The following is a 26,442-nucleotide window of genomic DNA, read 5'->3' as shown; positions in this document are numbered from 1 at the left end:
AGCTCTTCAATAGGCCTCTGGAGGCTGCATCATACTGACAGCTATTTGAACAGCAGAGCCGGTCACAGTCACATCCTCCTCTGCTGACTGACTGGATCCGTCTGTTCAACAATGGGCCAACATTTCCCCATTAAGTCCTACACATGGAAGAAGGATTAGCCAGCAGTCTCCAGCCATCTGTAAAAGCCAAATCAATACTGCATTGATTACGTTCTATTGCTATTTTGGCATTTGAGATCCATATGTATACCTATTTAAAGATTTGTACAAAGTGCTGTAGCAAAACATTCTGTCAAGTCTAAAAAAATTACTCCTTGGTGTGATTCACTTTTAGTTGTTGGAGAGACTCCGCATCGATTGTACAGAGGAGAACGACATAATGGATTTGATGGCAATTTTATCGTCATTTGGGAACAGGCTCTTCCCATTTTAACAATTTAATTAATGTTGACAAAAGTGCGCACTCTCAACATGCTTTTTAGACCCTGGTGAGGTAGAAATTTTGGTTCTCTTAAATGTCCATCTATCTTTCCCTTCAGGAAAGTGTCTGATGGCACAAATATGTTAATTATATATGAAAACTGTGCAGGCTAGCAGATCAAGGACATTCGCCTGACAGGCAGCCCAATCACATCCACCCAGACCATGGATGTAAGGACCACCACAGGGTACACCAGCTCCATAGAGCAGGAGGGCACAGGACCACGGAGAGCACGAGCCCCCAGCAAGAGAACAGCCCTCCAGCCGCACCAGGGGGCCCAGCACAACGCTCCACCCACTGGAGTTGAAAATTATTATCAAAAACTATTGCAGATTTTAGGAAAAACAGCTGCAACTTCAAATTTTTTGCGCCTCAATTATTACAAATTAATTCACACAAGATCGGGGAGGGACTGTATATCAATGCAGAGTATAGAGTTTTTCTCTTTTTTACATTTTGGGTTGCTGATGTGCCATGGGATGTTTTGTCAAGGGAAAAGTGTACTTTGGTTCGAAAAAGTGGAAACATCAGAACTGAGTAAATTCAGAACTGAGTGAATCACAGAGCTTGTGGGCCACAAACTGTAGTACCTACGTCACCACTGCAGGCTTTTTCCAACTGCATTTTTTGTCTGCTTCAGATTCACTTTGATTTGACTAGAGAAATACTGAGAAATTCGAATGTATTCTCAATTTCCTCAACATATCTCCTCCATCATATTAATATATGACTATTTTAGAAAACACCAAAAACACAATTTTCATTGGAAAGGCCCTTCAAATTAAACTTTGTGTTTCATAATGTCATGATTTGAAACTGTTGTCTTGTTTTGGTCCTTGTTCTGTCTTGTTTCTGTTTCCTGTTTTATTTTGAAAGTCTCCTGTCTTGTCTGTTTTCTTGAGTTTTACTTCCTTTGGTCCCCATCTGCCCTGATCGTGTTCACCTGTGTCTTGTCTGCCCTGTCTGTATTTAAGTCTTGTCTCTGCCTTCCTCCTGTGTTGGTCCATTAGTTATTCCTGTTCTGGTGTTCATGCCATGTCATGCCCTGTTCCTCGTTCCTTGTCCCTTGTCCCTCGCCACGCCACAGTGAGTTTTCGTTTGGGTTTTGTCATCCTGCTCTGCAGCGCTTTTTGTTTGTTCTTTTTGTGCATTAAAACCCACTAGCCCTGATCCTTGCCTCCTGCCTCTGCATCTGGGTCCAACCGGCTCTCGAGCCACCCCTCCACCGTGACACATAATCTGGGTTCTGTTTTTTTATTGTTACACCTGCATTATTTCTTTTATTCTACAGCGTTTTTGGTTGTTTGACATAACAAAATCTGGCTTTGCTTTTTTTCCAATATGATAAGTGGATCTGTTTCATTTTGTAGCAACCTATCTTTGTAAAATCCAAGACTATACACCGCCAAAGCCACAGAAAAGCCACCGCACAAGATAACTGCTGGAAACAAGAGACAAACAGCTAGTCTGATAGAAGGATTCGTGTCTTGAAAAAAGACATTTAAGCCCTCTGGGTGACTAGGATTATTTACACGGCCTCTCCCAGGTTTAATAAGGAGCGTGACAGGAAGTGAAAGGTGCTGTACCATGTGGCATTGTTGGTGATTGATGGTATCTACAGTGTTTCCAGACGATGCGGTGGTGTAAAAACAGCATGTGAACCATAAATCAAACCAATGTGTACTTGAAGCCAATAAATACAGCGGTCCTCCCTTGCCATCCTTGCCCAGCTGAATTCACCTGCAGTGCTGAGTCTCCTTCAGACTGTCTGGCACAGGCACAAACAAGCTATTTATAGTCCAGCTGAGACAGGTAGTCAAGTCGGGCAGTCAAGCTGCAAACATTGATGAAAGCTGGGGCAAGACCATAGATGACACTTTACAGCAAAACCTGGATGTCAGGCCACCTCAAAGCATCTGGGTCAATGTATAAATCTATAACATGCTCATTAGTTAGTGACAAATGCTTGTAAACGGCAGCAGACTCAGAGCGTCTGATACAGCTTCTTTGAATCTGATGCTGACAGGTGCACAGCTGCAGGAACAAGCCCAGGATTTCTGTCCTGAAAACAGCGTCATTGTATTATGACATCATAAAACCTAATTCATCTTGTATATAGCTTTTAATTTTCTAAGATTCAGACTTGACCTTTCACTCAATGAACCTTCCTGTTCATGTCTGTATGTGTGTCATTTTCGAATACAAAATGTGTGACGGAGGCGTTTGATTCTTGCATCTTGAACAAAGTATGATATTATGCATGAATTGTAGGAAAAATCTTGTGATCAGGACATAAGACAAAAAGAATCAGAGTGGTTGAATTTGGGTTTAAACTCCACCTGGAGAAAAAGTTTCGCTGTCCGCTGGAAGAGCTGTCTCCATCGAACGAGTCGCTCTGCTTTCGGCTGAGTGAAGGACCACCCTGGCCATTGTTGGGAGCAGAAATGTCGATGTTGCTCTTGCTCAGCCTTTTGCTGGAACTGAGGCCCCGACCGGAGACCTGCATCAGCCCGGAGCCATCCTGAGAGGGGAGGGAGAAAGAACAACTTGTAATGAAAGCTCCAGTCACGACCGTGGCTGCGTTGTGAAGGCGCATAATGTGAGGGGAGTTGATGATGTGTGTTCCCAGGTGAACTGTTAAGTGTGGGATGGAAAAAAATGTTTCAGTACGAGTGAATCTATTTGCTGTGAGCAGATCTGACTGGCAAAAATGGGTCGAGGAATGCTGGGTTCTGAAACATTTAACAGGGGGGAAAGGCACAAGCTGCTTTAGTATGACAAATAATGGTTATTATGCTACATGTTTACCACGTGGAATACTTTCACCTTTCTCTACTACAAGCTTGAAGTTGTATGAAAACAACAAGAGAGGCTTTAAAGCCCCACTCCAACTACTGGTATATATTAGCTGTATTGTAAAATTGTTCCCAGTGGTCCTTTCGTTATGGTTTTTTTTCTTTTTAACGGTGCGTTTTCGTCTCTCTTGATCCATTACAATTAAATTAAGAAATACTCAGAAATCCAGTTTTAATCGTAATCGTCTATATTTATGTCCTCCACCATGATAAAAAAGCGACAGAAAGATATTAAAATGTGGTTTTCATTGAAGCAACCACAATGTGTTGTCAACGACATTTTCACCCGTTTACATCCTCTCTAAAGCTACATTCACGCCGCCCGCGGCAACACATGTTGAAGTGCGTTTAAACTCTTGCATTCATGAGTCACTACACACGTTTTAAGTCAGTTTTCAGGGTAAAACAAAGTCAAACTAGTTGAACTTTGTTAGTGATGTATGGATGACATAAACTTTAATTCACAGAAGTCCAGCCAGAATCATACAGCAGCAAGTCTTTCATTTATCGAAGTAGAACTGTAACAGAAAAAGCCTGGAGCAAGATTTGTCAGGTTTGAGCCACTTCAACATTTTGCATCAAGTCTCTTCTAATTGTAGATGGCAGACATGCACTAGTGGCAAAAGAAAAAGAAGACGAAGGCCCTCCCTGCTTGTCCAGTGTGAAGACCAAGGGCTTTATGCATGTTAAAAAAACTCACGTTTAGCGAGTTCTTGCATGCGAGACACATGCCTGGAGTGTCCATAGCTTAATAGACCACAACTCTCCTGATAAATAGAAGGCACTTGGCAGGCATATCTGATTGTTCACTGGGATGTCTCAATCAAAGTAATTGGTGTGTTCTTTCATCATGACACACCCACAGACCTCTGAGTGTTCCTGTTGTGCTTTGACTGAAGCTCCTACCTTCAGGCTTTCTGTGCTGTTGTTCCTGCTGCTGTTGTTAGGACTGCCAGGCCTCGGCTGGTTGCTGAAGCACAAAGCGTCAAAGCACAGCACTCCACCCACACAGTCACCCATCAGGCAAACCTGCTTGGAAAGATTTCACAACTGTCTTCATGCTGTGCCTTTAGTCAGTGAAAGCATCGACAGATGACAGTATGAGAGTTCACTATACTGGGACAGGAAGGAAGGAAGGAAACAGGATGTTCTAGATCCATACACAGAAATCATTTTTGTCACAATGTTTTCTTGAGATTCTGGATAAAATTTAAGAAAGATTCTGCTTCCTTAAAGGTCTTAAGTGTGCAAAAAAATCCCTTATTATTTACTGAGCAAAAGAATGCCTAACTCCAGCAACTGACTTAAACTTTCTTCCAAAGGACTCAAAAAGAAGCTTTTAGGTGACTATCAGAACATCAAAAGTCAGAGCAGCTTTACTGTTTTTACTGAGTCAGGTGAATTGGGAGTTTGATGCCCACAGAGCCTACATCAATGGGTTTCACAAAACTTTTGAATTTATTTAAAGCCCCCTGCTGGTAAAAACATCTATAGTTAATGAATAAGATCAGGCATTTCCCAAAGACTATCTATGTTCCTCTGGGTGTCAGATTTTATGGGTTAGATTACTTCCATCAAAATTTAAGTTCAAACCTCAACAAATTCATTGCTGCTATACATTATTTTTTACTATTATTATCATTATTATTATCATGCAATTTTTAGACACATTGGTGCAGTTTTGTCATAAAAAAAGGCTGATGTGCCTTTTAGGGCTAATCAATCACTTCTCTTTTTCTTAGCTGACACTTTACAACAGCCTCATCACTCAAATACTTTTCAGTGTTCCAACTTTCCTTTGTCCTATCAGAGATTGATTTTCATGTTTCTCAACTGTTTTCCTATTAAGTAAAATGTGTTGCAAAAGTATTGTCCATTTGTAAAAATGATTTGTACCTATAATGAGAAATTTGTTCGACTTTGAAACGGTTTTGTAACTCTAGAAAAAAAAAATCCTAACAGAAATCTTGCATCTGATAGGCTGGTTCAGGCAAAGCACTGATTGGCTGATTCCACAGTTACAAAACAGTTTTACAGACACACAAATTTCTTTTTACAAGTACAAAACCTTTTTGCAGATGGACAATAATTTTAAAACAAATCTAACATCATTTTTCCAGCCAACATGAACTAGATAGGTGTTATTTATTTTTTGGGGAAAAACAACTGAGGCAATTAAATGTGTTTAATGAGCCAATCAAGATGAGTAAGGAGGTCATTTTGGGGTTTGTTGTGACTGAGTAATCAAGGTTTTACTGGCCAGCAGCTCTTAATCGTGTCTTCATGGTCTAGGAAATGCAGGGCTTTAAAAAAATGTAAGCCCCAGAAATGCTGCAGTTAATAGGAAAAAAATTAAGAAATAGACGGTTTCAGCAGTTCTGTTGTAATAGTAAATGCAAAGACAGCAGCTTTCATGACCTAAACTAAGCAAAAAAGACGGCCGAACTCTATTAGAACGGCTAAATTCAGCTCGTATTTTTTTCAGATCATTACCTCATTAGAAAATACAGCTTGCTATCAAGAGTCTCGAAGAGCAGCGCACAGCAGAGCAAAATGTAACAATAAAACTGTGAAGGCCTCTGACGAAATGAGCTCCCATAACTTTAGCAAATTACAAAGCTCACACATGAGCAATCTTTCCTTGGCCCCAAGACTACAATTCAATAACTCGGGACAAAGAGAGAGCTGATCCCTCTCTGCTCTGTCATAAACAGAAGAAATCACCACGGACCTGACCCGCGAAGCCCTGGCCATCTTCAGACTGCAGGAAGCTGCGATAAACCTGGTTGGCTCTGTCGATGACAGTTGCCACCGCATCCTGGTAGCGTGGAGACACAATGGCAAGGAGGGGGAGGGCAGCCAGGGGCAAGTGGTCCACACTGCTCGACACACAGCTTTCATCGTAGCTGTATGGGTTCAGGCTGGGGAGGAAACAAAGAAAGGAAGTTAGAATGCATGCATGATGGACAGTTTAAGAAATCAAATTAGACTTCATTTTCATAAGGCTTTCAACTTAGTCCAACCCTAAACCTCACTTTGATAGCATCTCTGTCTAACACCAGCCTCAAAGACTACAGAATGTTGGCAGATGATGCTCTTCATCTGATATGATGTGTACAGTGTGTGTGTACGTATGTGTGTAACAAAGTCAAGTGGCAAGATAAGAGGATAAACACCATTATGTCAAGGATTAAAAAACAAACAAGGGCCCGCAGAGCAGGAAAAGTTTATGCCTTATCGATCGGATATTGCTGTATGCTTGTGTACATCTCAGTACAAATGGACAACTAGAGAGGACACGTGACAGAAGACAATGAAACATGGCATTGCCCTGCCCTGTCTCCTTGGGCTGCCAGACACCCTGCAGCCATCCATCAAAAAGCCCCGATTGAAAGGAAGGAGCAAGAATGCAACATGGTGACAGAATTGTGTCACCCCCTTCACACAACAGGACACATCAGGGCAGCAAAAGAGTGGAAAAAAACAAACAATTATTCTGGAAATCCTAAATAGTAATGATTAAAATTAGCACTAATTTGAGTTTCCTCTTTTATTTAGAAGCGCGTACATAGTAGCCAGTAATGAATCAGCTTCTCTTATTATGGTTACAGGGGGGTGGGGGGGTGGATTAATGAGATGGGACACTCAAGGTAATTAGCTGTGAAAGTGCTCATATGTGAACTGGTGAACAATGTAGTCAGGCACGACGCTCGGCATGAAAAGAATGAAGATGCAGGGGGAGATAAGAGCTCCACTTCTCCGAGGAGAGATGTTTTTTTTTTATAGCAGGACAGAGACCGAGCACAGATGTTGTCTACCAACACTGATGACTGCATCACAGATAACAAAGAATTTAGATGGTGTGAAAGTGTTAATCCACCCTATACATTTGCTTTTGTACTTAATACTGCTCCAAGTTGCTCTCACTTAATAGGACCTTGCATAAAAACCATTGTATATGTATTATATGTATTGATTACTTGGGGACTCGAATGTCATTTTATTAAATTTGAACCTCAAATAAAGCATAACCAGTCAACCTGGCAGAGGTGCAGAAATCACATGCCCATGTCCTTGGTGCAGATGCGAAGGCAGGTTTGCACAGTGTATTTTTGAGCAAGACACTGACCTTTACATTTAGCAACATTTGTTCCATAGTTTGATAGAAAAGAGCTGTGGTTGATGAGAAAAATATTGTGCAACAGTGTGTGTACAGAAAAGTGTGGATTGTTTTCTCCCTTGGATTGCAGCTACCCAATCATGCACAGCTGCCATCTCAAAATGGGATTATAATTTGCCAAATCTGTATTAAGCTGCAGCAAATCAACTGTTAGATTAAGGATGAATGGCAAAAATTAAAAACGGCACACATACTATGAGGTCAAGGGTACAACAAAATATGGGTAATTTTGCTTTTGTCTGCCATTCAAACAGAATAGATCAAATCATGGATTTTAGTAGGGTAAATATATATTTCCTGACAGTGTTCTTTCAGGATTTCTAAATTCACTTAGTGCAGGTACAAGATATACTTTTATTTTCATCACTTGTGCCTTGCTGTGCCCAACACTCACACCTGAGAAAAAACAAGTTATACATATTTTTCAATATTGTTACAGTTTATATCTTAATAGGATACTGTAATGTAAACAGTACCTCATGATTACTTATGATAAATACTTTTTAAAGTGAGCAATAATCAAAAGCAGTTTTGAAACTGTGGATTTAACTAAAGCAGTATTTTACAGACCTGAAGTAAAGTTTTAAGTGGTTAAGGATCCACTCCGAAGAAAATCGGGTTTCAAACATGTTCTTGTGGCATTTCTCTAAAGAAATAAGGAAATTAAGCTTAAGGAGCCCATGTCATGGTTTTCTTAGGCCTCTCGGAGTAAACTATTCCCAATATTCGTAGTAGTAGATTTAGGGGCTGTCATCTGGACTTAGTTTTTAAAGTTAGAAGACGTTTCACCTCTTATCCAAAAGGATTTGTCAATTCTGAGGCTTTGTCAGGCTTTATCAGAATTGACAAAGCCTTTTGGATTAGAGGTGAAACACCTAACTTTAAAAACTAAGTCCAGATGACAACCCCTAAACCTACTACTATCATGGAATCAACCTGGATGAATGAGTCTTCATCGGCATATTACCAATATTATAATAATACACATGGGCACACTGAAGAATGCATTTTTAATGAAATGAGTTGTTGTGACAGTTCATTTTCCTACCCGAAAGTAAGACGACTCGATCTCTGAGGCAATGGCTGTCACCCCTTGTGGGTGCAGCCCATTTCATGACATCAACCTGGAGTCTGCCTTGGCAGCGTGTCTGTGTTTCGCCCACGAAAACAAACATTATCCGAAATTTTAAAAAGATGGATGTGCATATGGTGCACATAAAAAGGACAGAATTTTTGTAAAATACTGCTAGGTCTGCGGAGAAAGTGTGTGTGTGTGTTTGTGTGTTAGTCTGGGGGCGGTGCTGGCAGCACAGTGTCCTCCTGGAAGTGGCTGTTTCTCACTGTGAGAACCCTTTCGTATTATTGAGTGATTGGGAGGGGCAAGTGTTCAGAGCGCAGGTATTTTATTTTTATTTTATTATTTTATTTTTAAAAGCTCAAAAAGCTGATTTTTTTGGCCGTTTCTAAGTGATCCTTTCTTTGCGTTGTTAATCAGAAGCAGATGAAAAATAACGTTTGAAAAAGAGCCTAATTTTTAGGTAGAAAACTCGCTCGCCAGCCACAAGCTCCCTGCATAACTCAGTTCTGATACATTCACTTTTAGCTCCACATACGTATTTTAATTTCCATCACCGGCTGGCATCTCGTTCAAAACTGTACAGGTGGATCGCTTCAACATTGTCCCCTTTTTCTGTTTTGTTGCACTAGTAATGCTCATGGGAGACGCCGTAAACAGATGGTTGGCAGGAAGTAGGGGCGGGCTAACTCTATGCAAATAATGACAACTCAGAGATGAATTTCTTATGAACTCCTGTCGATCTGAAGAAATTATGTCCCCAAAAAAAGACACATTTTTGGATTCTGGCTAAAAATTGACATGATCATCATAAAAGAGCATTGTACATTTTTTTAAATATCAAAATATGATCAGAGTAGGACTTTCAAAACAAAAACACTTTTGTTACACGTTTTCTGCAGCTCTGATTTATCCTGTTATGTCCTTTTAATAAACTTTCAGAGAGCAAATATGTTTATCTGTCAAAACATGTGAGATCATTTTGTTCTGGAAATCGAACAACATTGTCTATTTGTAGCTCTAATGGCTCTAAACACTAGACACTGTTAGCTCTAAACACGGCTTACAGTGTTTGGAAATAATAAGCAAACTTGATAAACTCCTACCAGTACATGAGAATTGTGTCACTGGAAGACTTTTATCCTTTGGAAATAAGGTGAAAAACCATAAAAATTTTATAACCAATAATTTTAAAACAATGCAGCTTTGGGGAAGCCACACTGCAAGTGTTTCCTTGCATACTAGTTATATTTTTGTAGGTCACATTTACTTAGTTTCCTAAAGAGTAATTATTTAAACTAATATCCATTAAAAAAGACATACTTTTAGCTACCGGTGCTTATTTTTATTTATCATTGCCTATATTTGTAGAGATAAGAAAAAAAGGATCCTGAGGGTTTAATTAAAGCTCACAGGGAAGAAAATTGATTGCTACACTTCCAGCGAAACAGTATTCAGCAGCACTTGTTTGGCGTAAAGAAGATAAAGCCTGATTCACTATCATCACTTCCGCACCATAGAAACAGTTCTGTGTCAGATAGCAGTTATTTACATCAGCTACTTCTTTAGATGGGAGCGCTTCTTTACTTTACCCATTCTGCTTGAGTCAAAGAAAAATATATATTTTTCTACCATATTGTTTTCCCCTTTGCTCGTAAAAGCAATACAAAAACACTAAGAGTAGGACTGATGAAAAAGCAGAGAAGGCACTCGATTAAATTACAAAAAGCTTTACTTGAGAGGCATGGTGGAGAGTTCAAAGTAAGGAGAGGATTTCTTTAAAAATTCATAAAAATCACTTGTTTTCATGTCTTTCTGAAAGGAATGGAGTTTTCTTCAGGTGCTGCATGTTCCCTATCTTCAAATTACAAGTAGCTTTAAATGCAGCTTCCACTTCATCGCTTTTAGCACACAGCCACAAGAAGTGGTAACAAAAAATGAAGAAGAAAAAGAACTTCTTTATGCATCACATAATTCAGTTTGAGTAATAAAAACAAAGTGGTGAACCCTGTTTCTGTGACCTTTCTATGACATTTCTATGTCATTTTCAGCACAAATAACCTAACTTTTCTGAAGACACAGAGCATGTTTGTAAATGACCAGAACAATACCTGTTTTACTTATGACTAATAGTAGATACAGATCTTGATTGGGAAAACAAAGCAGAAGTAATGTGAGAAGTTGGGATCAAAAAAAGCAACAGCTTTGACGTTTATTGATAGATTTTCATTTTTTCAGTTATTTAATGAAAAGTGAAAAATCTGTTTTATTGCAACAGTGCTGCACAGCAGACATTTTCTATACTACTTGAATAAAAAAAAAGTATCTTGGTATCAAATGTCTTTTCTGGATTATCAGACCTGATGCATTTAACTATCCTCTTTTACTAGAAAGCACACAGGGCAACATAGCACATAATGTCAACCTACACAAGGGAAAAAGAACAGCGATAAAATTAAAAATTCTGCAACAGATTAACTATATTTTCCCAGATTAACTATGTTTAATCAACGGATGGAAGTTAGAAAACAGAGGGGAAAAAAGCAGCAACTACAGACCTTAGACTCAGAGAAGGTTTTGTTTTGTGGACAAAAGTAATAGTTTGTCAGTGTGGCTTAAAAAGCAGCAACTTGCAGTATCTCACAAAAAAAAATGTGGCATGCCATAACTGTCACAGTTTGACCTGACTTTGTTATTACACACCGTCAGCTCTCTATACACACGTATTCAAGAATTTCTAACAAACTTCCTGTTGCTTTTAAAAATCAGCTAAATGAATCACCATCTATTTACTATAATTTGGATTTTTTTTTTGGGGGGGGGGGGGGGGTGTTCATTGCAGGAGAAACACTGTCCTGCCAGGTGCAGTTTGTTCTATAATCAAGAGCTCAACATGCGCTCCACCCTGACTTTTCCAATCTGTCAAATCTTGTGCTTTGAGTGGAGTGGCAATACTGGAAAAAGAAAGCCCTCAATAGGTTACGCTTTAACATACATGAATGCTCTCCCTTTCTGCAATAATTTTGCCGTTTATGCTCTCAAGAGTCATTGGTTAAACGACCAATCAAAGCTCCATCACCAGTAACCCATGCCAACCTTGTTTCCACAGCAACCCGATGCAGATGTGTTGGTGATACCTGGAGAGACGTGTGCTGCCTTGCCAGACAAAACCAAAGGTTAGTTGGGGGGAAAAAAAGCAGAAGTTGATTGATTTCCAGCCAGGAAATTTCCACATCTGCTTCATCCTGACCTTATTGGAGAACACCAAACATTAACCAAAAGAAATAAATAAAAAAATTAAAAAAAGGAAAACACCAACCTGTAAACATTAAATGGGCGCCAGAAAAAATCTGCTGTTCATTGACAAAAGTATAAGAATCAACTAGGACAGTGAGAGTTGTTTGATTAGATCAGTAAAGCTTTATTAGAAGTAGAAAAATGCTAAACCTCTAGCTTTGTAAACCACACTCACCATCTGAGCATTTTCGTCAGAGTTTTCACTCCTAGGTGTCTTCAACTGAATTAAATGATCTTAATGAAAAAAACTGGAGGAGTTTGTATCCAGGATGCTCTGATGGTGCAAAATCATTCTCTCAAGAGTTTGTTTTCATCTTTCAAAACACTCTTTGTAGGTAATAAACCATTTTTAAACAGATTAGTCATATTTTGCATAAATTCTTAGCTCCTGGAAATATTTTTCCCACTATCACATGATGTTGATTTTCTCAGTAAGTAAAATAAAAATATAGATGTGGGTGTATTACACAAAAAAACACCAAAAAAAAACTGGTCACTTCTTAATTTAATAAGCGTTAATTTATTGAGCCTTGAATCTGAGAGCAAAGAAGCTCCTAAATCTTAGATGTGCAACTGTGAGTTCACTCCATGCTCGGAAATTATTCTTGCTTGGTCTTATTAGTCTTGTTTACAGCTGCTGCTTTCATAAACTCCCCAAAATCTACACTTGTTCAACAAGGCCTCCAAAAACATGCTGGTAAAAAAAAGGGAGATAATTGATATTCCAAACACAGCTCGCCTTCAGGCTGGGCTCACAAGTCACTGGACAAGAGTAGAGGCTCAGCACCTGCTGCACCGCTCAGCAAATGTCAGGTGAGCCTCTTGTTATTTGCTCTGCATAATTGCCTAATTATGCAGGCACTTGTTAGTGTCATTAGCAAAGAGCAGCCCCTGTTTTTACAATCACGGGAGTGCACACCATTTTATTGTGTTCAAGTATTTGTGCTCAGGAGCCAAAAAAATCTTCCCTGGTTCATTTGAGGTTGTATGGAATTTAAAGTCTTAATGAATTTTGACTTATGAATTACTGTTTTCTAAAAGTCATTTGAAAGGACTGCTCTAACAAACTGTTGACATCCCATCACATATTTTAGAGCTTAAATTAACCTTAAAACCATCTTTAAATTCCATGTTCCCTAGTAAAAACTAGTGGGCGTGTCATCAGGCAAATCAGTTTGACAGATGGCGCTTTATGGTCTGAATTTTACAAAGCAGTAAAATTATTTTTTTTAAAGTAACACATGATCGTAAGAATTGTACAAAAAAATTTTTTAGAAATAATAGAATAGAAATAAATGGATTCGATTTATCTGCACTTTTCCAGATGCTCAAAGCGCTTATATTATGTCCATTATTCATTCCCTACTCATTCATTCTTGGTGATGGTAAGCTACTGATGTAGCCACAGCTGCCCTGGGGCAGACTGACAGAGGGATGGCTGCCAGTATGCACCTCGGCCCCTCTGACCATCACCAGGACATTCATACACATTCATACACCAGTGGAGCCACACTGGAGGCAGGGAGGGTGAGGTGTCTGCTGGGAGGGTGGGTGAAGTGTCTTGCCTAGGGACACAACGACAGTTGACTGGGGCGATCAAACCGCCGACCCTTCAATCATTGGCTGACCTGCTCAACCGCCTGAGCCACTGCCGCCCTATAAAGACATTTCATTCGAAGTGACAGCACGAGCCGAACACCGCCATCATGAGTCTGCCCTCATTATTTTAAGAGAAGACTCATTTGTTTCCTACAGGTATATCGCGCCATTTTTCATGATGCTTGTACTTTGTCTCAACCAGGATTTAACCGTTGTTCTCGAGAAAAAAGACAGAAAAGGCTTCAGGTGTAGCTCAGTTTCTGATCGAGACGTACAGCTTCATCTTTGAAGTCTCTTTACCTGTGATTACTTTGTTAATTTTTTCAAGAGACACTGTCAGGCCTACTCGATGACAGCTGAGAGCACTGTACTTATAATTCCTTTTCTATACTGAGAGGTGGTCAGAGGTTTTTGTAGGGATGTGGTGATGAAGGGAGCCATTAACAGAGCGGTGCAGATCAAGCAGAGTGAGCCGATTAAACCCTCAATCAGCTGCATCTCTGGCTACATAACCTTGAGATTTAATCTGTAATACTGCCCCTGCAGTTTCATTTTGCCTTATAATAGCAAAGTGAAACTGTCAGATACTTTACCTAATTGCTATACCTGCTTCATAATGACTGGCTTAGAGCTGTTCAGTGTATACCCAATTAACATGAACAGCAGCAGCATTCTACTGACTCTTCCTAATTTAAGAAAGGGGCCTTGAATAAGTAGTGGCATGTTCCCAGCCACCAACATTCGAAATAATGAGCCCCTGCCTCCTGAACAGAGGTCAGTCGCTGTGGTAACGAGATGGAAACCTGCCGGAGTAAAACGACAAAATATTCCGTTAAAGATACAGGTGCACTTTCCGAGTGTACTTTCTCTGCTTTTGCTCAGACGTTTGCTGAAACATGCATTTCTCTCCTCACTGTAACAGCATTAGAGGACCATTCTCAACTTTGTCTGTTGTTGCTAATTGGACAGTGTAAATGTTGACTACTGTAACAGTGTCATTATAGGACTACCAAAAAAGAAAATCAATCAAAAAACTGCAACTTCTACAGAAATCTGCGGCTCGGGTTCTCACCACAACCCAAAAAAGTAGACCGCCTCAGTCCAGTTCTGAGATCTATACATTGGCGGCCTGTTTGCCAGAGATTGACTTTAAAGGCCCACTCTGATCATCTGTTTAGATATTTATTTATTTATCTATTTATTCATTTATAAGCATTTCCAATAGTCTTAAAAAAATGTTGTTTTCTGGGACATAGTTTCTGCAGAGCGGCATGGGTTCATTAGAAATTGGCCACTTAATGGTGGGCGGGACGGTCGGCGCAGAGCAACCCTGCCCCCCCCATTTCTGTTGCTGAGTGCTTTTATTGATGTTAGTGTTTACAACCTCGACTTACAACCTCTTGCATCCCCAACTAATTTGCGTAACAAAAATGACGAGCAGTATTGGAGCTATGCGGCTTTACAGTTTGGAGAAAGATGCCAGCTCGGGCAAGGAAGACGAAGACGTACATGGATCGAGTCGTCTGCAAGTGGATGCATCAGAATGGAGCGGAGCAGGGAGCTTGTGGCCAATTGTATTTCCTACGTAACAAATATGATCTTTTTCTGTAACTGCATTTTTTTGTCTGCTCCTGATTACCAACCATTTAAATAGAGAAATGGTCAGAAATTGATTTTATGCTTAGTTTTCTCTCTACATGTCTTCCATCATCAGAATATGTCAGAAAAATTAATTTAATTTGACTTTTTCTTTTGTCTTATTTTTTTTAATCATTATTATAATATATTTATTAGATAGTTGATAGTTGATGAAAAGCCCTTTGAATTGTCCTTGTACATTAACTTGCTTTGCCTTGCCTAAGTTTGACGATTACATGGTGTCTTCTGTATCATTAGTAAAACAGAAATAAAGTGAAGCAGGGCAAAAGAAAGAGAGACTTGCTTTATGTGGGGTTTCACTGGACTTTAGATTTTAAAAAGCAGCAATAAGTGAAAGCTGCTATAATTGTGTGAGACTCTGTCTCTTAAGCACTAAAAAACTTTACCACATTATATCCAAGGTAGGGTGTATTTTTTTTGTTTATGTGTTATCCCAGAATGAGAGTAAATTATCTGCAGCTTTTCTCTGAGCGGCTGCCTGTTTCCTCAGATGTTTTTGTTGGCGTTTAAATAAATTACAACTCGGGGGTGATGCTGGATGTCGGGGGTGATGCCACACTCGTCTCGCGAGACCCAGCGAGACGAGTGTGGGGTGTCGACTTGGCGGCGCGTAAGCATTTGAACAAACATTTTCGATCTTGTTTCATTTTTCCGCCATATTAAAATATTTCCTGCTAACTAACACAACCTGTTAAGAGTATTAAGCTTCTGTCAGCCTGGAGGACCTGGAGAATTTCATTGACGAGTGTTTTAATACCTGCAACATGGTGAAGCCCAGAACCGCCACCACCACCCCCTCCGCCAAGCGTGAACGGCCTGAGGACTCTCCCGGGGCTGTGTCCTCTCCGGGCAGCGGAATGAGCGATATCCTGGATTCGATTGACAAAAAGCTCTCCAGCTTTGATGGCCGCCTCAATTTGCTGGAGATCCTCCATAGAGAATTTCAAGGTCTGCGGGAGTCTCTGGAATTCAGCCAGCAGCAGGTGCGGGAGCTCGCAGCGGAGAACCAGGCCCTCAGAGAGACCGTGAAGACCCTGAGCAATGACACCGCCCGTCTCTCCGAGGAGAACCGATCCATAAAGGAAACCCTCCTGGATCTTCAGTCGAGGAGCATGAGGGACAATCTAGTGGTCGCGGGGGTTCCAGAGGAGGTAGGAGAAGACCCCGAGGCCACCGTCAGATCCTTTTTACAGGTCCACCTGAAGCTCCCCAAGGAGGAGGTGCAGAAGATCTCCATCCACAGGGTTCACCGCCTCGGAGGAAGAAGGTCCGACCACCAGCGCCCGCGTCCTATTGTGGCTAAATTCGAACATTTCAAACAGAAGGAGTTGGTGAAGGGCCGCGGACGGGAACTGAGAGGCACGCATTACAGCGTTAATGACCAGTTCCCGGCAGAAATCCTCCGTAGAAGGAAGATCCTGTTCCCGCTGAGGAGGAAGCATCTTGCTGCTGGTTCGAGAGCGATTGTGGCCGTTGACAAACTTTACGTGGACGGCCGGCTGTTCCGGGACCCGGAGATCACCCCCTGGCTGTGCTGAAGGCTTTCAGATCCGCGCTGAGAACATCTGCGCTGCCCAGAAGAAACCCGCTAAACTTACTTCAATGAATGGAAAACCGGATCATCAATAATCCACACCTCGATCGCAGGAAAACAGTCTTTTTTTTTTCTTCGTCACCTCAGTCCCACTGATGTTTCTATTGTTGTTTTGTTGTTGTTTTCGTTTTCCCTTCTATCTCTTTTTTTCTTTCCTTTACTCTCCCCCCCCCTCTCCCCCCTCATTATATGTAAATCACCTGGAAGCAACTCATCCTCGGTAAGTATTTATTTATGCACGGAACGGGCGCGCGCACACACAAGCGCACACAGGGGCGTGCACATGCGATCCCGCACACACACGCCGACATACTGCAATCACCTCACACAGGCTCTCATAGGACGCACGCGACACGCAGCTCACATAGCCAGAAAACGTTCACGCGCACAGCGCTTCTCAATGCGGGCACGCGCACACGGACTGGTACACAAGCACTACTTAGCTTTACACCTTTTCAGTCAGAGCAGTTATGAACACTCTTAACATCGTTAGCTGGAATGTGCGTGGACTTGGCTCTGAGCCAAAGAGACTGAAAGTGTTAAATCACCTGGATGGTCTAAAAGCAGATATAGCTCTACTGCAGGAGACCCATTTATCAAATTCTTTGGATCACCTTATGTGCTGCTTACAATTTCCAGTTATATACTCTGCCAGTTACAACTCCAAACAACGAGGAGTTGCTGTTTTAATTAATAAAAATCTTAATTTTACTCATAAGGATACAGTTACTGACCCAGAAGGCAGATTTGTAATCATTAATATATCCATTCAGAATAAGGACTTTTGTATAGTGAGTATTTATGGTCCTAATGTTGACGACTCTTCCTTCTTTCACAGATTCTTCACCTCACTCTCAGTTCACTCTGACTCCACAATCATTATAGGAGGAGACTTCAACCTTGTTTTGGACCCTGAACTTGACAGACTCAGCACAGCAGCAAATCAGCGTACATGGCGATCTGCAAGTATTCTAAAGCAGTACATGAATGATCTGGGTCTCTGCGACGCGTGGCGCTCATGTCACCCAAACACTAAAGGGTTCACCTTTTTTTCTCCAGTTCACTATTCACACTCCCGTTTAGACTATTTATTAATCAGTAACTCTCTTTTAAAAAATATTCAAAGCTCCAATATCCATCCAATTATTATCAGTGATCATGCACCAGTCTCTGTAAACATTTCTAGGGAAAAATCCACACCCTCTGGTACAACCTGGAGGTTTAATACGTCTCTGTTAAAGGACCAGGAATTTCTTGAATTCTTTAAAAAAGAGTGGGCAACCTTCTTAGACTTCAACAATACTCCAGACATCCCACCGTGCGTTCTTTGGGAAACAGAAAAGGCAGTCATGAGAGGGAAAATCATTTCTTATTCAACGCACAAAAAACGCAAAGAGAAAGCAGATTTATTAGAATTAGAAAATAAAATCAAAACCCTGGAGACTGCTTATGCTGCTTCTGCACAGGAACACATTCTGAGAGATCTGAAAAATTTAAAGCTGCAGTTAAATGACATCATTAATAAACAAACACAATTTCAAATACAAAGGCTACGACTTGAAAGATTTGAAAACTCTAATAAATCTGGCAAATTTCTGGCTAATCAGCTTAAAATTAACAGAGAAAAATCATCAATCACCTCTATTATGGACCAAACAGGAAATGTCACCCATGACCCGGTCAAAATTAATAACGCATTTGAAAACTTTTATAAAAACCTGTACACACCGCAGATCAATCCGTCAGAGCAAAGTATTGACTCATTTCTTAATAATGTAAACCTACCCAGGCTAAATGAGGATCAAATCACAAACTTAGATTCTCCGCTCTCGCCGTCTGAACTTCATGAAGCTCTGTTACTTATGCCCAATGGTAAAGCACCAGGGCCTGACGGCTTTCCTGCTGAGTTTTATAAAGAATTCTGGGAACAACTGGCACCAACATTTTATAAAACTGTCACATCTATTAATGAGAGCCAATCAATGCCACCTAACATGAACTCAGCCAACATAATTCTTCTTCTAAAACCAGACAAAGATCCCACTAGTCCTTCAAGCTATCGCCCTATTTCTCTAATCAATGCAGATGTAAAAATTATCTGCAAAGCACTAGCACAGAGAATAGAAAAAATCACTCCTCACATAATTCACTTCGACCAGACTGGATTCATCAAAGGCAGACACTCGGATGATAATGTCCGTAGACTAGTTAATATAATAGACTTTGCCACCATTAAAAACCAGGAAATGACGGTACTATCGCTGGATGCTGAAAAAGCCTTTGACAGAGTTAATTGGAAGTTCCTTATTGCTGCCCTCCAAAAGTTTGGTTTTGGAGAAGCATTCATCAATTGGATCAAAATATTATATCACAACCCCAATGCATCAGTTAGAACTAATAAACAGACCTCAAACAGGTTTTTTCTTGGAAGAGGAACCAGACAGGGCTGCCCACTCTCTCCTTCTCTTTTTGCTATATTCATTGAGCCTTTAGCTGCAGCAATAAGACAGAATGAGAGCATTATAGGAATAAAAACCAAACACAGCCATCATAAAATTAGTCTTTATGCGGATGACATATTACTGTTTTTAAGGAATTTACATTCTGTAAATGAAACAGCAATGATCATAAATGAATTCTCCTCCATATCAGACTATTCCATTAATTGGAATAAGTCTGTTTTATTACCACTCAACAGGAATATGGAACAAAGACTCACAATTCCAGTTAAAACAGGAAATATCAAATATCTGGGTATCTACTTTTCCCCCAAACTATCAGAACTGGTGCAGCTAAACCACACCCCATTACTGAAAAGCATACAGGACGATCTAACACGCTGGACCAACCTGCCTTTGTCCCTTATGGGCAAGGTAGCCACGGTTAAAATGAAAATCTTACCCAAGGTTAATTATCTCTTCTCAATGATTCCCACACAACCGCCATTAAAATGGTTCAAAACATTAGACTCATCCATATCAAGCTTTCTATGGAACAACAAACCTGCAAGAATTAGTCTAAAAACTTTAAAATCTGCAAAAAACTGTGGAGGATTAGAATTACCTAACTTCCACAAATACTTTCTTGCAAATAGATTACAATACATCTTAAAATGGTTAAAAAATAATCCAGAAACCAACTCATGGTTAGACTTGGAACAGGCGTTATGTGGAAAGATCAACCTGTCACAGCTACCATTTATTAGCCAAACAGTTAAAAAACAGGATTGTTTCAAAAGCATTAATATAAATGCCACCTTAACAGCCTGGTGGGAATTTCTCAAAATATCAAAATCATCAATTCAACCGTGCAAAATGACACCCATCTGGAACAACCCGGACATCCTTATTAACAAAAAAATGATTCACTTCCCAGCTTGGCATGCAGGGGGCATAAAACAACTAGAGCACGTAATTATTGATAGAAGATTCATAACCCCCCAGGAACTTCAAGACAAACATGGAATAAATAACTTCTTGGAATATCAGCAACTTAAATCAAGTATTACTAAAAAGTATAAAATTAAAGACGACGATTTAAAGCTACCAGATGTAGTTACCACTCTGATTAATTTTTCAATGAATAGAACTCTCTCCAAAATATACAAACTTTTATGTAATTTAGATAACAATATTGCCCTTCCAACAAAAAAATGGGATGCAGATTTGAGCATCAGCACAGATGAAAGCTTCTGGTCAGAACTTTGTCTAAACACCTTTAAACTGACAAAAAGTCCAAATCTGCAGCTAATCCATCTCAAAACTCTTCACAGAATTTACTACACTGGACAGAGGATGTTCAAGATGGGTCTCAGTAACTCAGACATTTGCGAGCACTGTGATAATAATCTACCCGACAGCTACATGCACGCACTGTGGTTCTGCACTCCTGTCCAGGCTCTCTGGCAGCAGGTATGTGCCGATTTATCAGTCTGGCTTAAGGTTTCAATCACTGCCTCACCGTCACTTTGTGTGCTTGGTGACATGAGTGCCATCGATATAGAAGAAGGATTAGCATCTATCATTTTCATAACTCTTTGTATTGCCAAAAAAACTATTTTAATAAATTGGAAAAACAAGAAAAATATAAACATAAGTCAACACAGAAATCTGCTGTTTGATCATATCAGCTTGGAAAAAATGTCAGCCCAAAGCTCAAGTAACTTTGAAAGAATTCAGTCTCTCTGGTCTCCTGTGGTTGACTCCATGACTTAGGGGGTGGGGGGCTTGGTCGTCGCTGCTCCTTGCCCTTCTGCCGTGGTTTGGGGTGGGGGTCGGGGCTTCCGGTGCCTGGCGGGGGCGGTGGGGGGCTCCGTTGGTCGGGGGGTCGGGTCCGGTGCCTGGGTGGGGCGGGCTGGGGCGCTGCGTGGTCCTCTGGGCTTGGGTGTGGGGGTGCGTGGTGGGGGGGTGGGGTGGTGGTCTGGCTTGGCTTGGGGGGGTGGTCCCTTTGCCTGTGCTGGGGGGGGTTGGCGGGGGGCCCTGCTCGGGTGGGGGGGGCCCAGCGGCGCCGGATGGGCTGCCCATCTGCACCTGGGGCTGGGATCGGCCCTTCCCTGGCTCTGGGACGGGACGGGACCACCCTCTCGGGGCCCCCGGTCGCTCTGGGTGTCACCCGCTTCGGCTGCGGGGTCTGGGGTGGGGTGGGGTGGGGGGCTTGTCGGCCCTGTCCTGTGGGGGGGGCGTTCTGGGGGGGAGGGGGGGCCCATTATTAGTACGGGTCGGGGGGGCTAGCGGGTCGGGGTCTCCGCTGAGGCAATCAGTGGTTGCCTCGGCCGGTTGGCCTCCTCGGTCCCGTCGAGGCCTGACCAGAGCTCTTCTAGGGCCGGCGTCTGGGGGTGGGGGCCTGGGCTTGCTCCGGGGGGGGGGCGACGCTTTCTGGCTCCTCTCTCTCTGTGTGGGGTGGGTGGTGCCGGGCCTGGGGTGTCGGCGCCTCCGGGGGTGGGCCCCTGGGCTGGGTGGCCCTGGCCCCTTTGCTGGGGGTGGGCTGGGGGACGGCTGTTTGACCACCGGGGGACAGTCTACCAGCTGTCCCCAACTTACCCCCTTCCTTATATAACCTCATATTAGGGTGAGGGGGTGGGGGGTCTAGCCTGCGATGCGCCTTGGGGGGGGGGCTACTTGGGAGTGGCCCCCCTCCTATGGTTGCCGTATGGAGTGGGCCCCCCCTCTTTCGGTTTTATTTGCACCTTAGACATGTAGGGTCCTTGGTAGGGGGGGTGCTTGGACATCACTGCAAGCAAGCAGCAGATGTCCTCCTGGCACCCTACCCGCCAATTTTAACCGCACCTTAGACATTTAGGGCCCCTTGGTGTGGAGGGTGAGGGGACATCACTGTGAGTAATCAGGAGATGTCCCCTTAGTGCCCTACTCGCCAATTTTAACTGCACCCCCCTTAGTACACACACCCCTCCCCCTTCAATATATACATTCAAACATAAACACACACACATGCACACAAACACCCTCTCAAACACCCATACACGCACACACATTTTACAAGGAAGGTGGGACCTGGGTCCATCTGTCCCCTACCCCTTCCCTGGTGGGGGGTGCGGGCCCCTTGGCGATGGCGGCCGTGTCCCTTGGGTGCCGGCTCCCTGGGCCCGGCGGTGCTCTCTCCGCACGGTGGGGGGGTTCATATTACACCTGAGCCGGGGGTGTTCGTGTCCCTGGGGGGTAGGTCCTGGTCCTTGCCCCTGGGCGCTGGGCCCCGCCAAACTTCCAACATGGCCGAGCCTGGTCGGGCCATATTTATAACATCCCTTGTGGGCCGCCCTTTTTTCCCCGGGGTTCCCCCCTCCTGGGCGGGGGCGGCGGGCCCCTGCCTTGCTCCTACCTGGACCAACCGTGGGCCGGGTGGGTGGCTGCCTGGAGTGCGGAGCGGGTCTCCCTTGGGGGGTCCTGGCTCGTACCTGGGGTCGGGGCGGGGGGATGCCCGGAACTCCTGGGTGGTGGTGGGGTGCTCGTCTGGGGCTGTGGGCGTCCCTCTCCGGTGGGGCCCTGCGTTGGGCTCTTCCGGCGCGGCGGGGGGCTGCTTTCCTGGCTGGGCTGGGGCGGCGCTCTCTTTCCCTCTGCGCCTCCCTGCTCTCTGGCTCTGGGGGCCTCGCGGCGGTCCGGCTGGCCCTGGCCTGGGTGGCGGTCTTGGTCGCCCGGGGGGCGGTTGTTCCCTGCCTGTTCCCGTGTGGCGTTGGGGGAATTCCGGCTGCCGCTGCTGCTGCGGCGGGGGTATGGGTGTGGGGGTGGCTGGGCGCTCCTCCTCCTTCTTTTCACATTCCACCATCCATTTTAGAAGAACATAAACACTCACCTGAGCACAGGTGTTAGCTCACCTTTGCACTAATAGTTTGCATGATTGAATGAATGAAAGATTTCACAGTAGTTGGTTTAAAGGCATAGGTATGCGTTCGTGAACACTATCTGTTTTGTGTGCATGTTGACATGTGGACATTTTTGCGGCTAGCAGGTGTGTTGATAATATTTGAGTGTGTGTGAACAGGCCCCGCCCTTTTTGTACTACATTTGAACCGTACCGTAACGATAAACAACCAGTAAACCTGTCTGCTCTATGCTGCTTCATGGTCTTACCCCCCTTCCCCTCCTATTATCACCCTCCTACCCCCCCCTCTCTCTAACGTCCCTCTCTCTTCTTCCCCTCTTTCCTTTTCCGTCCGGTCCAACACCAAAGATTTTCAAACATGATTGAAATTAATAAATTTTGGCCTCAATTACAAAAGGGGTTTATTCAGACATACCTTTGGTTTGTCTGAAGATGAATAACCCCTCTTGTTAAAATAAAATATGTCCAACACAAGAGGCCCTCAGCTCTCATCTGTTTGCCTAGCCAAAAAAAATAAATAAATAAATTACAACTCCAACACTGTCATTAGAGTGTTAACAGACAAGTAGTTAAATGATGCCCTGCGTGGGATGCATGGGCATGCATGAGTCCCTGCACATGTTGGGAGGATATGTAAGAGGAGATTGCTTTACAGTAAACAAAGATGATCTCATCATTATGCAGATTTTTTTCAGAACGCACACAAAAGATAATTAACAGAGAATGCAATAAACTCTGTATATCAGCAATGTCCTTAATCTTAGGCCACAAAACCAAAAAATAAATAAATCATGAAAGCTACACCGATTTACTCATTTTTCACATAAAACAAATACAAAAGCTTCTCTTCTATCAAACACACCAGAATATATTTACTCATTTTTGGTAAGGGATCAGAGGTCTGGAGGTCACACCAACTCCAACAGCCCAACTAAGCCTCCACCTTTTGCTCCTGAATTTGACACAAACCTAGAATTCTCAAGTATTGCAGTTCCTCAAAATGACCACTGGGGGCTACCTGATGCTAGTCCTCCACCTACAGTTGGAGGAGGCTTGGTGTGTAAATCTTGTGAATCTTGCTCCAGGCTTTTTCTTTCACAGCTCTCTTCTAATACAGGAAAAACTTGGTGTTGTATGGTTCCAGATGGACACAACCCGCAGTTGTTAATGTCTCCTCCATGAGCAATTTTCAAACGGTTGGCATTACCGTGATTAAAAAGGGACACCATTCATATGTCATTATCAAATACAAGTCCATAATTGGTCAAAGTTTAACCTGGTTAAACTTTCAATATGCGTTCAATGGACAGATGCTTTTTACGTAGAGCGCAAAAGCGGTCTTAAAAACTTGCCTAGCTACACGTGAACGCGAGAGTTTTGAAGGTGGAAGCCCGAAATGCGCATCACACCCATTTTAAAATTGCTGCATTGGCTCTCTGTGCCTGTTTGGATTTATTTTATTATTCTTTTAATGGCTTCTTGTTTAAATTATTTACTTTGAGCCCTTGATAATCTACCGTGTGAGCCCTTGCAAACCCTGAAGTCCTCCAGTGCTGGACTATTATTTGTCCCTAAAGTGAGGACCAAAACTAAGAAAAAGGAAAATTTGAAACTCTATTGGGTCCACCCATGTGGGTTCACCAGATGACAAATAGAACATATTCCTAAACTTGCTTTGCCTATGGGCCTCTCCCACAGGAGAACAATACAGCGACGTATCCGCTTCCACTAAATCCTCTGCATCCTCCTTGTCCCATCAACCACCCTAATGTCCTCTTTAAAAATAAATACTGTAAGTGACTGATTTAACTTTCCTCCCCATTATGGAAAACTAGTCTTGTCCTAAAATATTCAAAGACAAAAATCTCCAGCCTGTCACAGCAGTTTCTTGTATCTGTAATTTAATGATTTAAAAAAAAAAATCGTGGCATTAGGAAAACAGAAGCTGAAGCTGGAAAGTTGGGCATTTCTGGTCATATTTGTGTGTGTGTGTGAAGAGTGGGGGAGTTCTCTGCATATGTGTCCTCATGTGTTTACCAGAAAGAGAAAATCAAGACATACGTCAGTAACTCGGTCCAGTGGGAGCGTGTTGTTTTGAATATTTAATCTCTGGATGTGCTAAAAGCCAAGCAAACGTCAAACTGCTGAGTGGCCTCGCCACACAAATCTCTTTACGCCCGTCTTGTTTTGAGTCACTTCCTCTCTCCAGCTAGCAGCAATCACACAACAGACTGAGGCTTCATCTTGACGCGCAAATGCAGTCTGTCAGCCGAGGCGATTAGTGGCATTTCAGACAAAAACACCCTTTGCATATAATTGGTAAACTAATTGATGGTGTCAGAGATAAAATGGGTGACCAAAGGGACAAGAAATTTCTCATCTGAATTGACATTGTTGGTTATGTGAAAAGACGCCCTTTGTAAAGACAGCAGGGAAAAGAAAAGACAAAAAAAAGGAAAAATCTTTGACTTTCTACGCTATATCCTGGCAGTTTTATTTTAAAAGATTATTGTAGAAGATAAAAAAAAAATAGATGTGATTTCTCATAGAAGTGATGTATAATTTAAAGCAAAGGAAGTTATCTAATAGTTTTATCCAAGAGCACTGCCTTCCAACTATTAATTACTTCCCCTTTCCTGGGAATGAATCTAGAATAAAGAAGAGACAGGAGGTAATAAGCCAAAACAGATCATTGCACTCATGACCGAGCCGATGGCTTGGTTTGGTCAATGAACTTCCCTTATTAACCTTCAGAGCCTTCAGCCTGAGCCACAATAGGTTTTCAGGGTAGTCAGAGACTTTTAGGAGCTTTTATTTCTTTCAAATTTAGCATGTGCTAACAGTGTGTTACCTTGTCGTAATAAAAAAATATCACATCCCACACTCACGAAAAAGTCAAAACCTGAATATAACTTTAAGATTGTTTCATAATAAAATCAGACCTAAGTGTAGCGGCAAACTTCTGACAACTGTCAAACAATTTTGCGTATAATAAATCTAAATATTTAAGATTTAAAAAAAAAGAGGGTGGATAGTAAGGGCAACTACAAAAAAATTGTGATTTATTGATTTGATGTGTGTTTTCTGCAATTGATAACCTCCTCTGGGTCTTATTTAGCTTTTAAAGTCCCCCTCCACTTATCTTTTGATCTATTGTAAAATCGTCCCCGGTGCTCTTTTAATCAGGATTATGCCATTTTTAGGCAAAAAAAAAAACTTGTGTCGTTATCCAGGACTTCGTTTTTGCAGAGCAGCAGTCCTTCATGAGAAATTCGCCTCCGGGTTGTGGGCAGGACTGTTGCCAAGTGTAAACCTGCACTTCCCATCATCCTTTTGTTTACACTCTTTTCCGCTACAGCTCCTCAC

General features: G+C 42.3%; 1 protein-coding gene across 5 annotated transcripts in view; it reads right to left on the bottom strand.

Annotated features, from left to right (window-relative positions):
- Nucleotides 1-26,442, bottom strand: part of pitpnm3 (PITPNM family member 3) — a 125,218-nt gene that overhangs the window by 30,575 nt on the left and 68,201 nt on the right. For all 5 annotated transcript variants that reach the window (XR_002874410.1, XM_023961426.1, XM_023961427.1 and 2 more), the window contains 3 exons: nt 6,068-6,257; nt 4,243-4,365; nt 2,821-3,002 (listed from right to left, as the gene is read on the bottom strand). Coding sequence is in view for 4 of the 5 variants with exons in the window: in XM_023961426.1 (XP_023817194.1) it covers nt 2,821-3,002; nt 4,243-4,365; nt 6,068-6,257 (495 nt within the window). In the remaining variant the exon portion in view is untranslated. The remainder of the gene's footprint in view (nt 1-2,820; nt 3,003-4,242; nt 4,366-6,067; nt 6,258-26,442) is intronic.

The sequence above is a fragment of the Oryzias latipes genome, chromosome 13, assembly GCF_002234675.1.
Source record: "Oryzias latipes chromosome 13, ASM223467v1".
Lineage (NCBI taxonomy): Eukaryota > Metazoa > Chordata > Actinopteri > Beloniformes > Adrianichthyidae > Oryzias > Oryzias latipes.
This window is presented reverse-complemented; position numbering and strand designations above follow the sequence as displayed.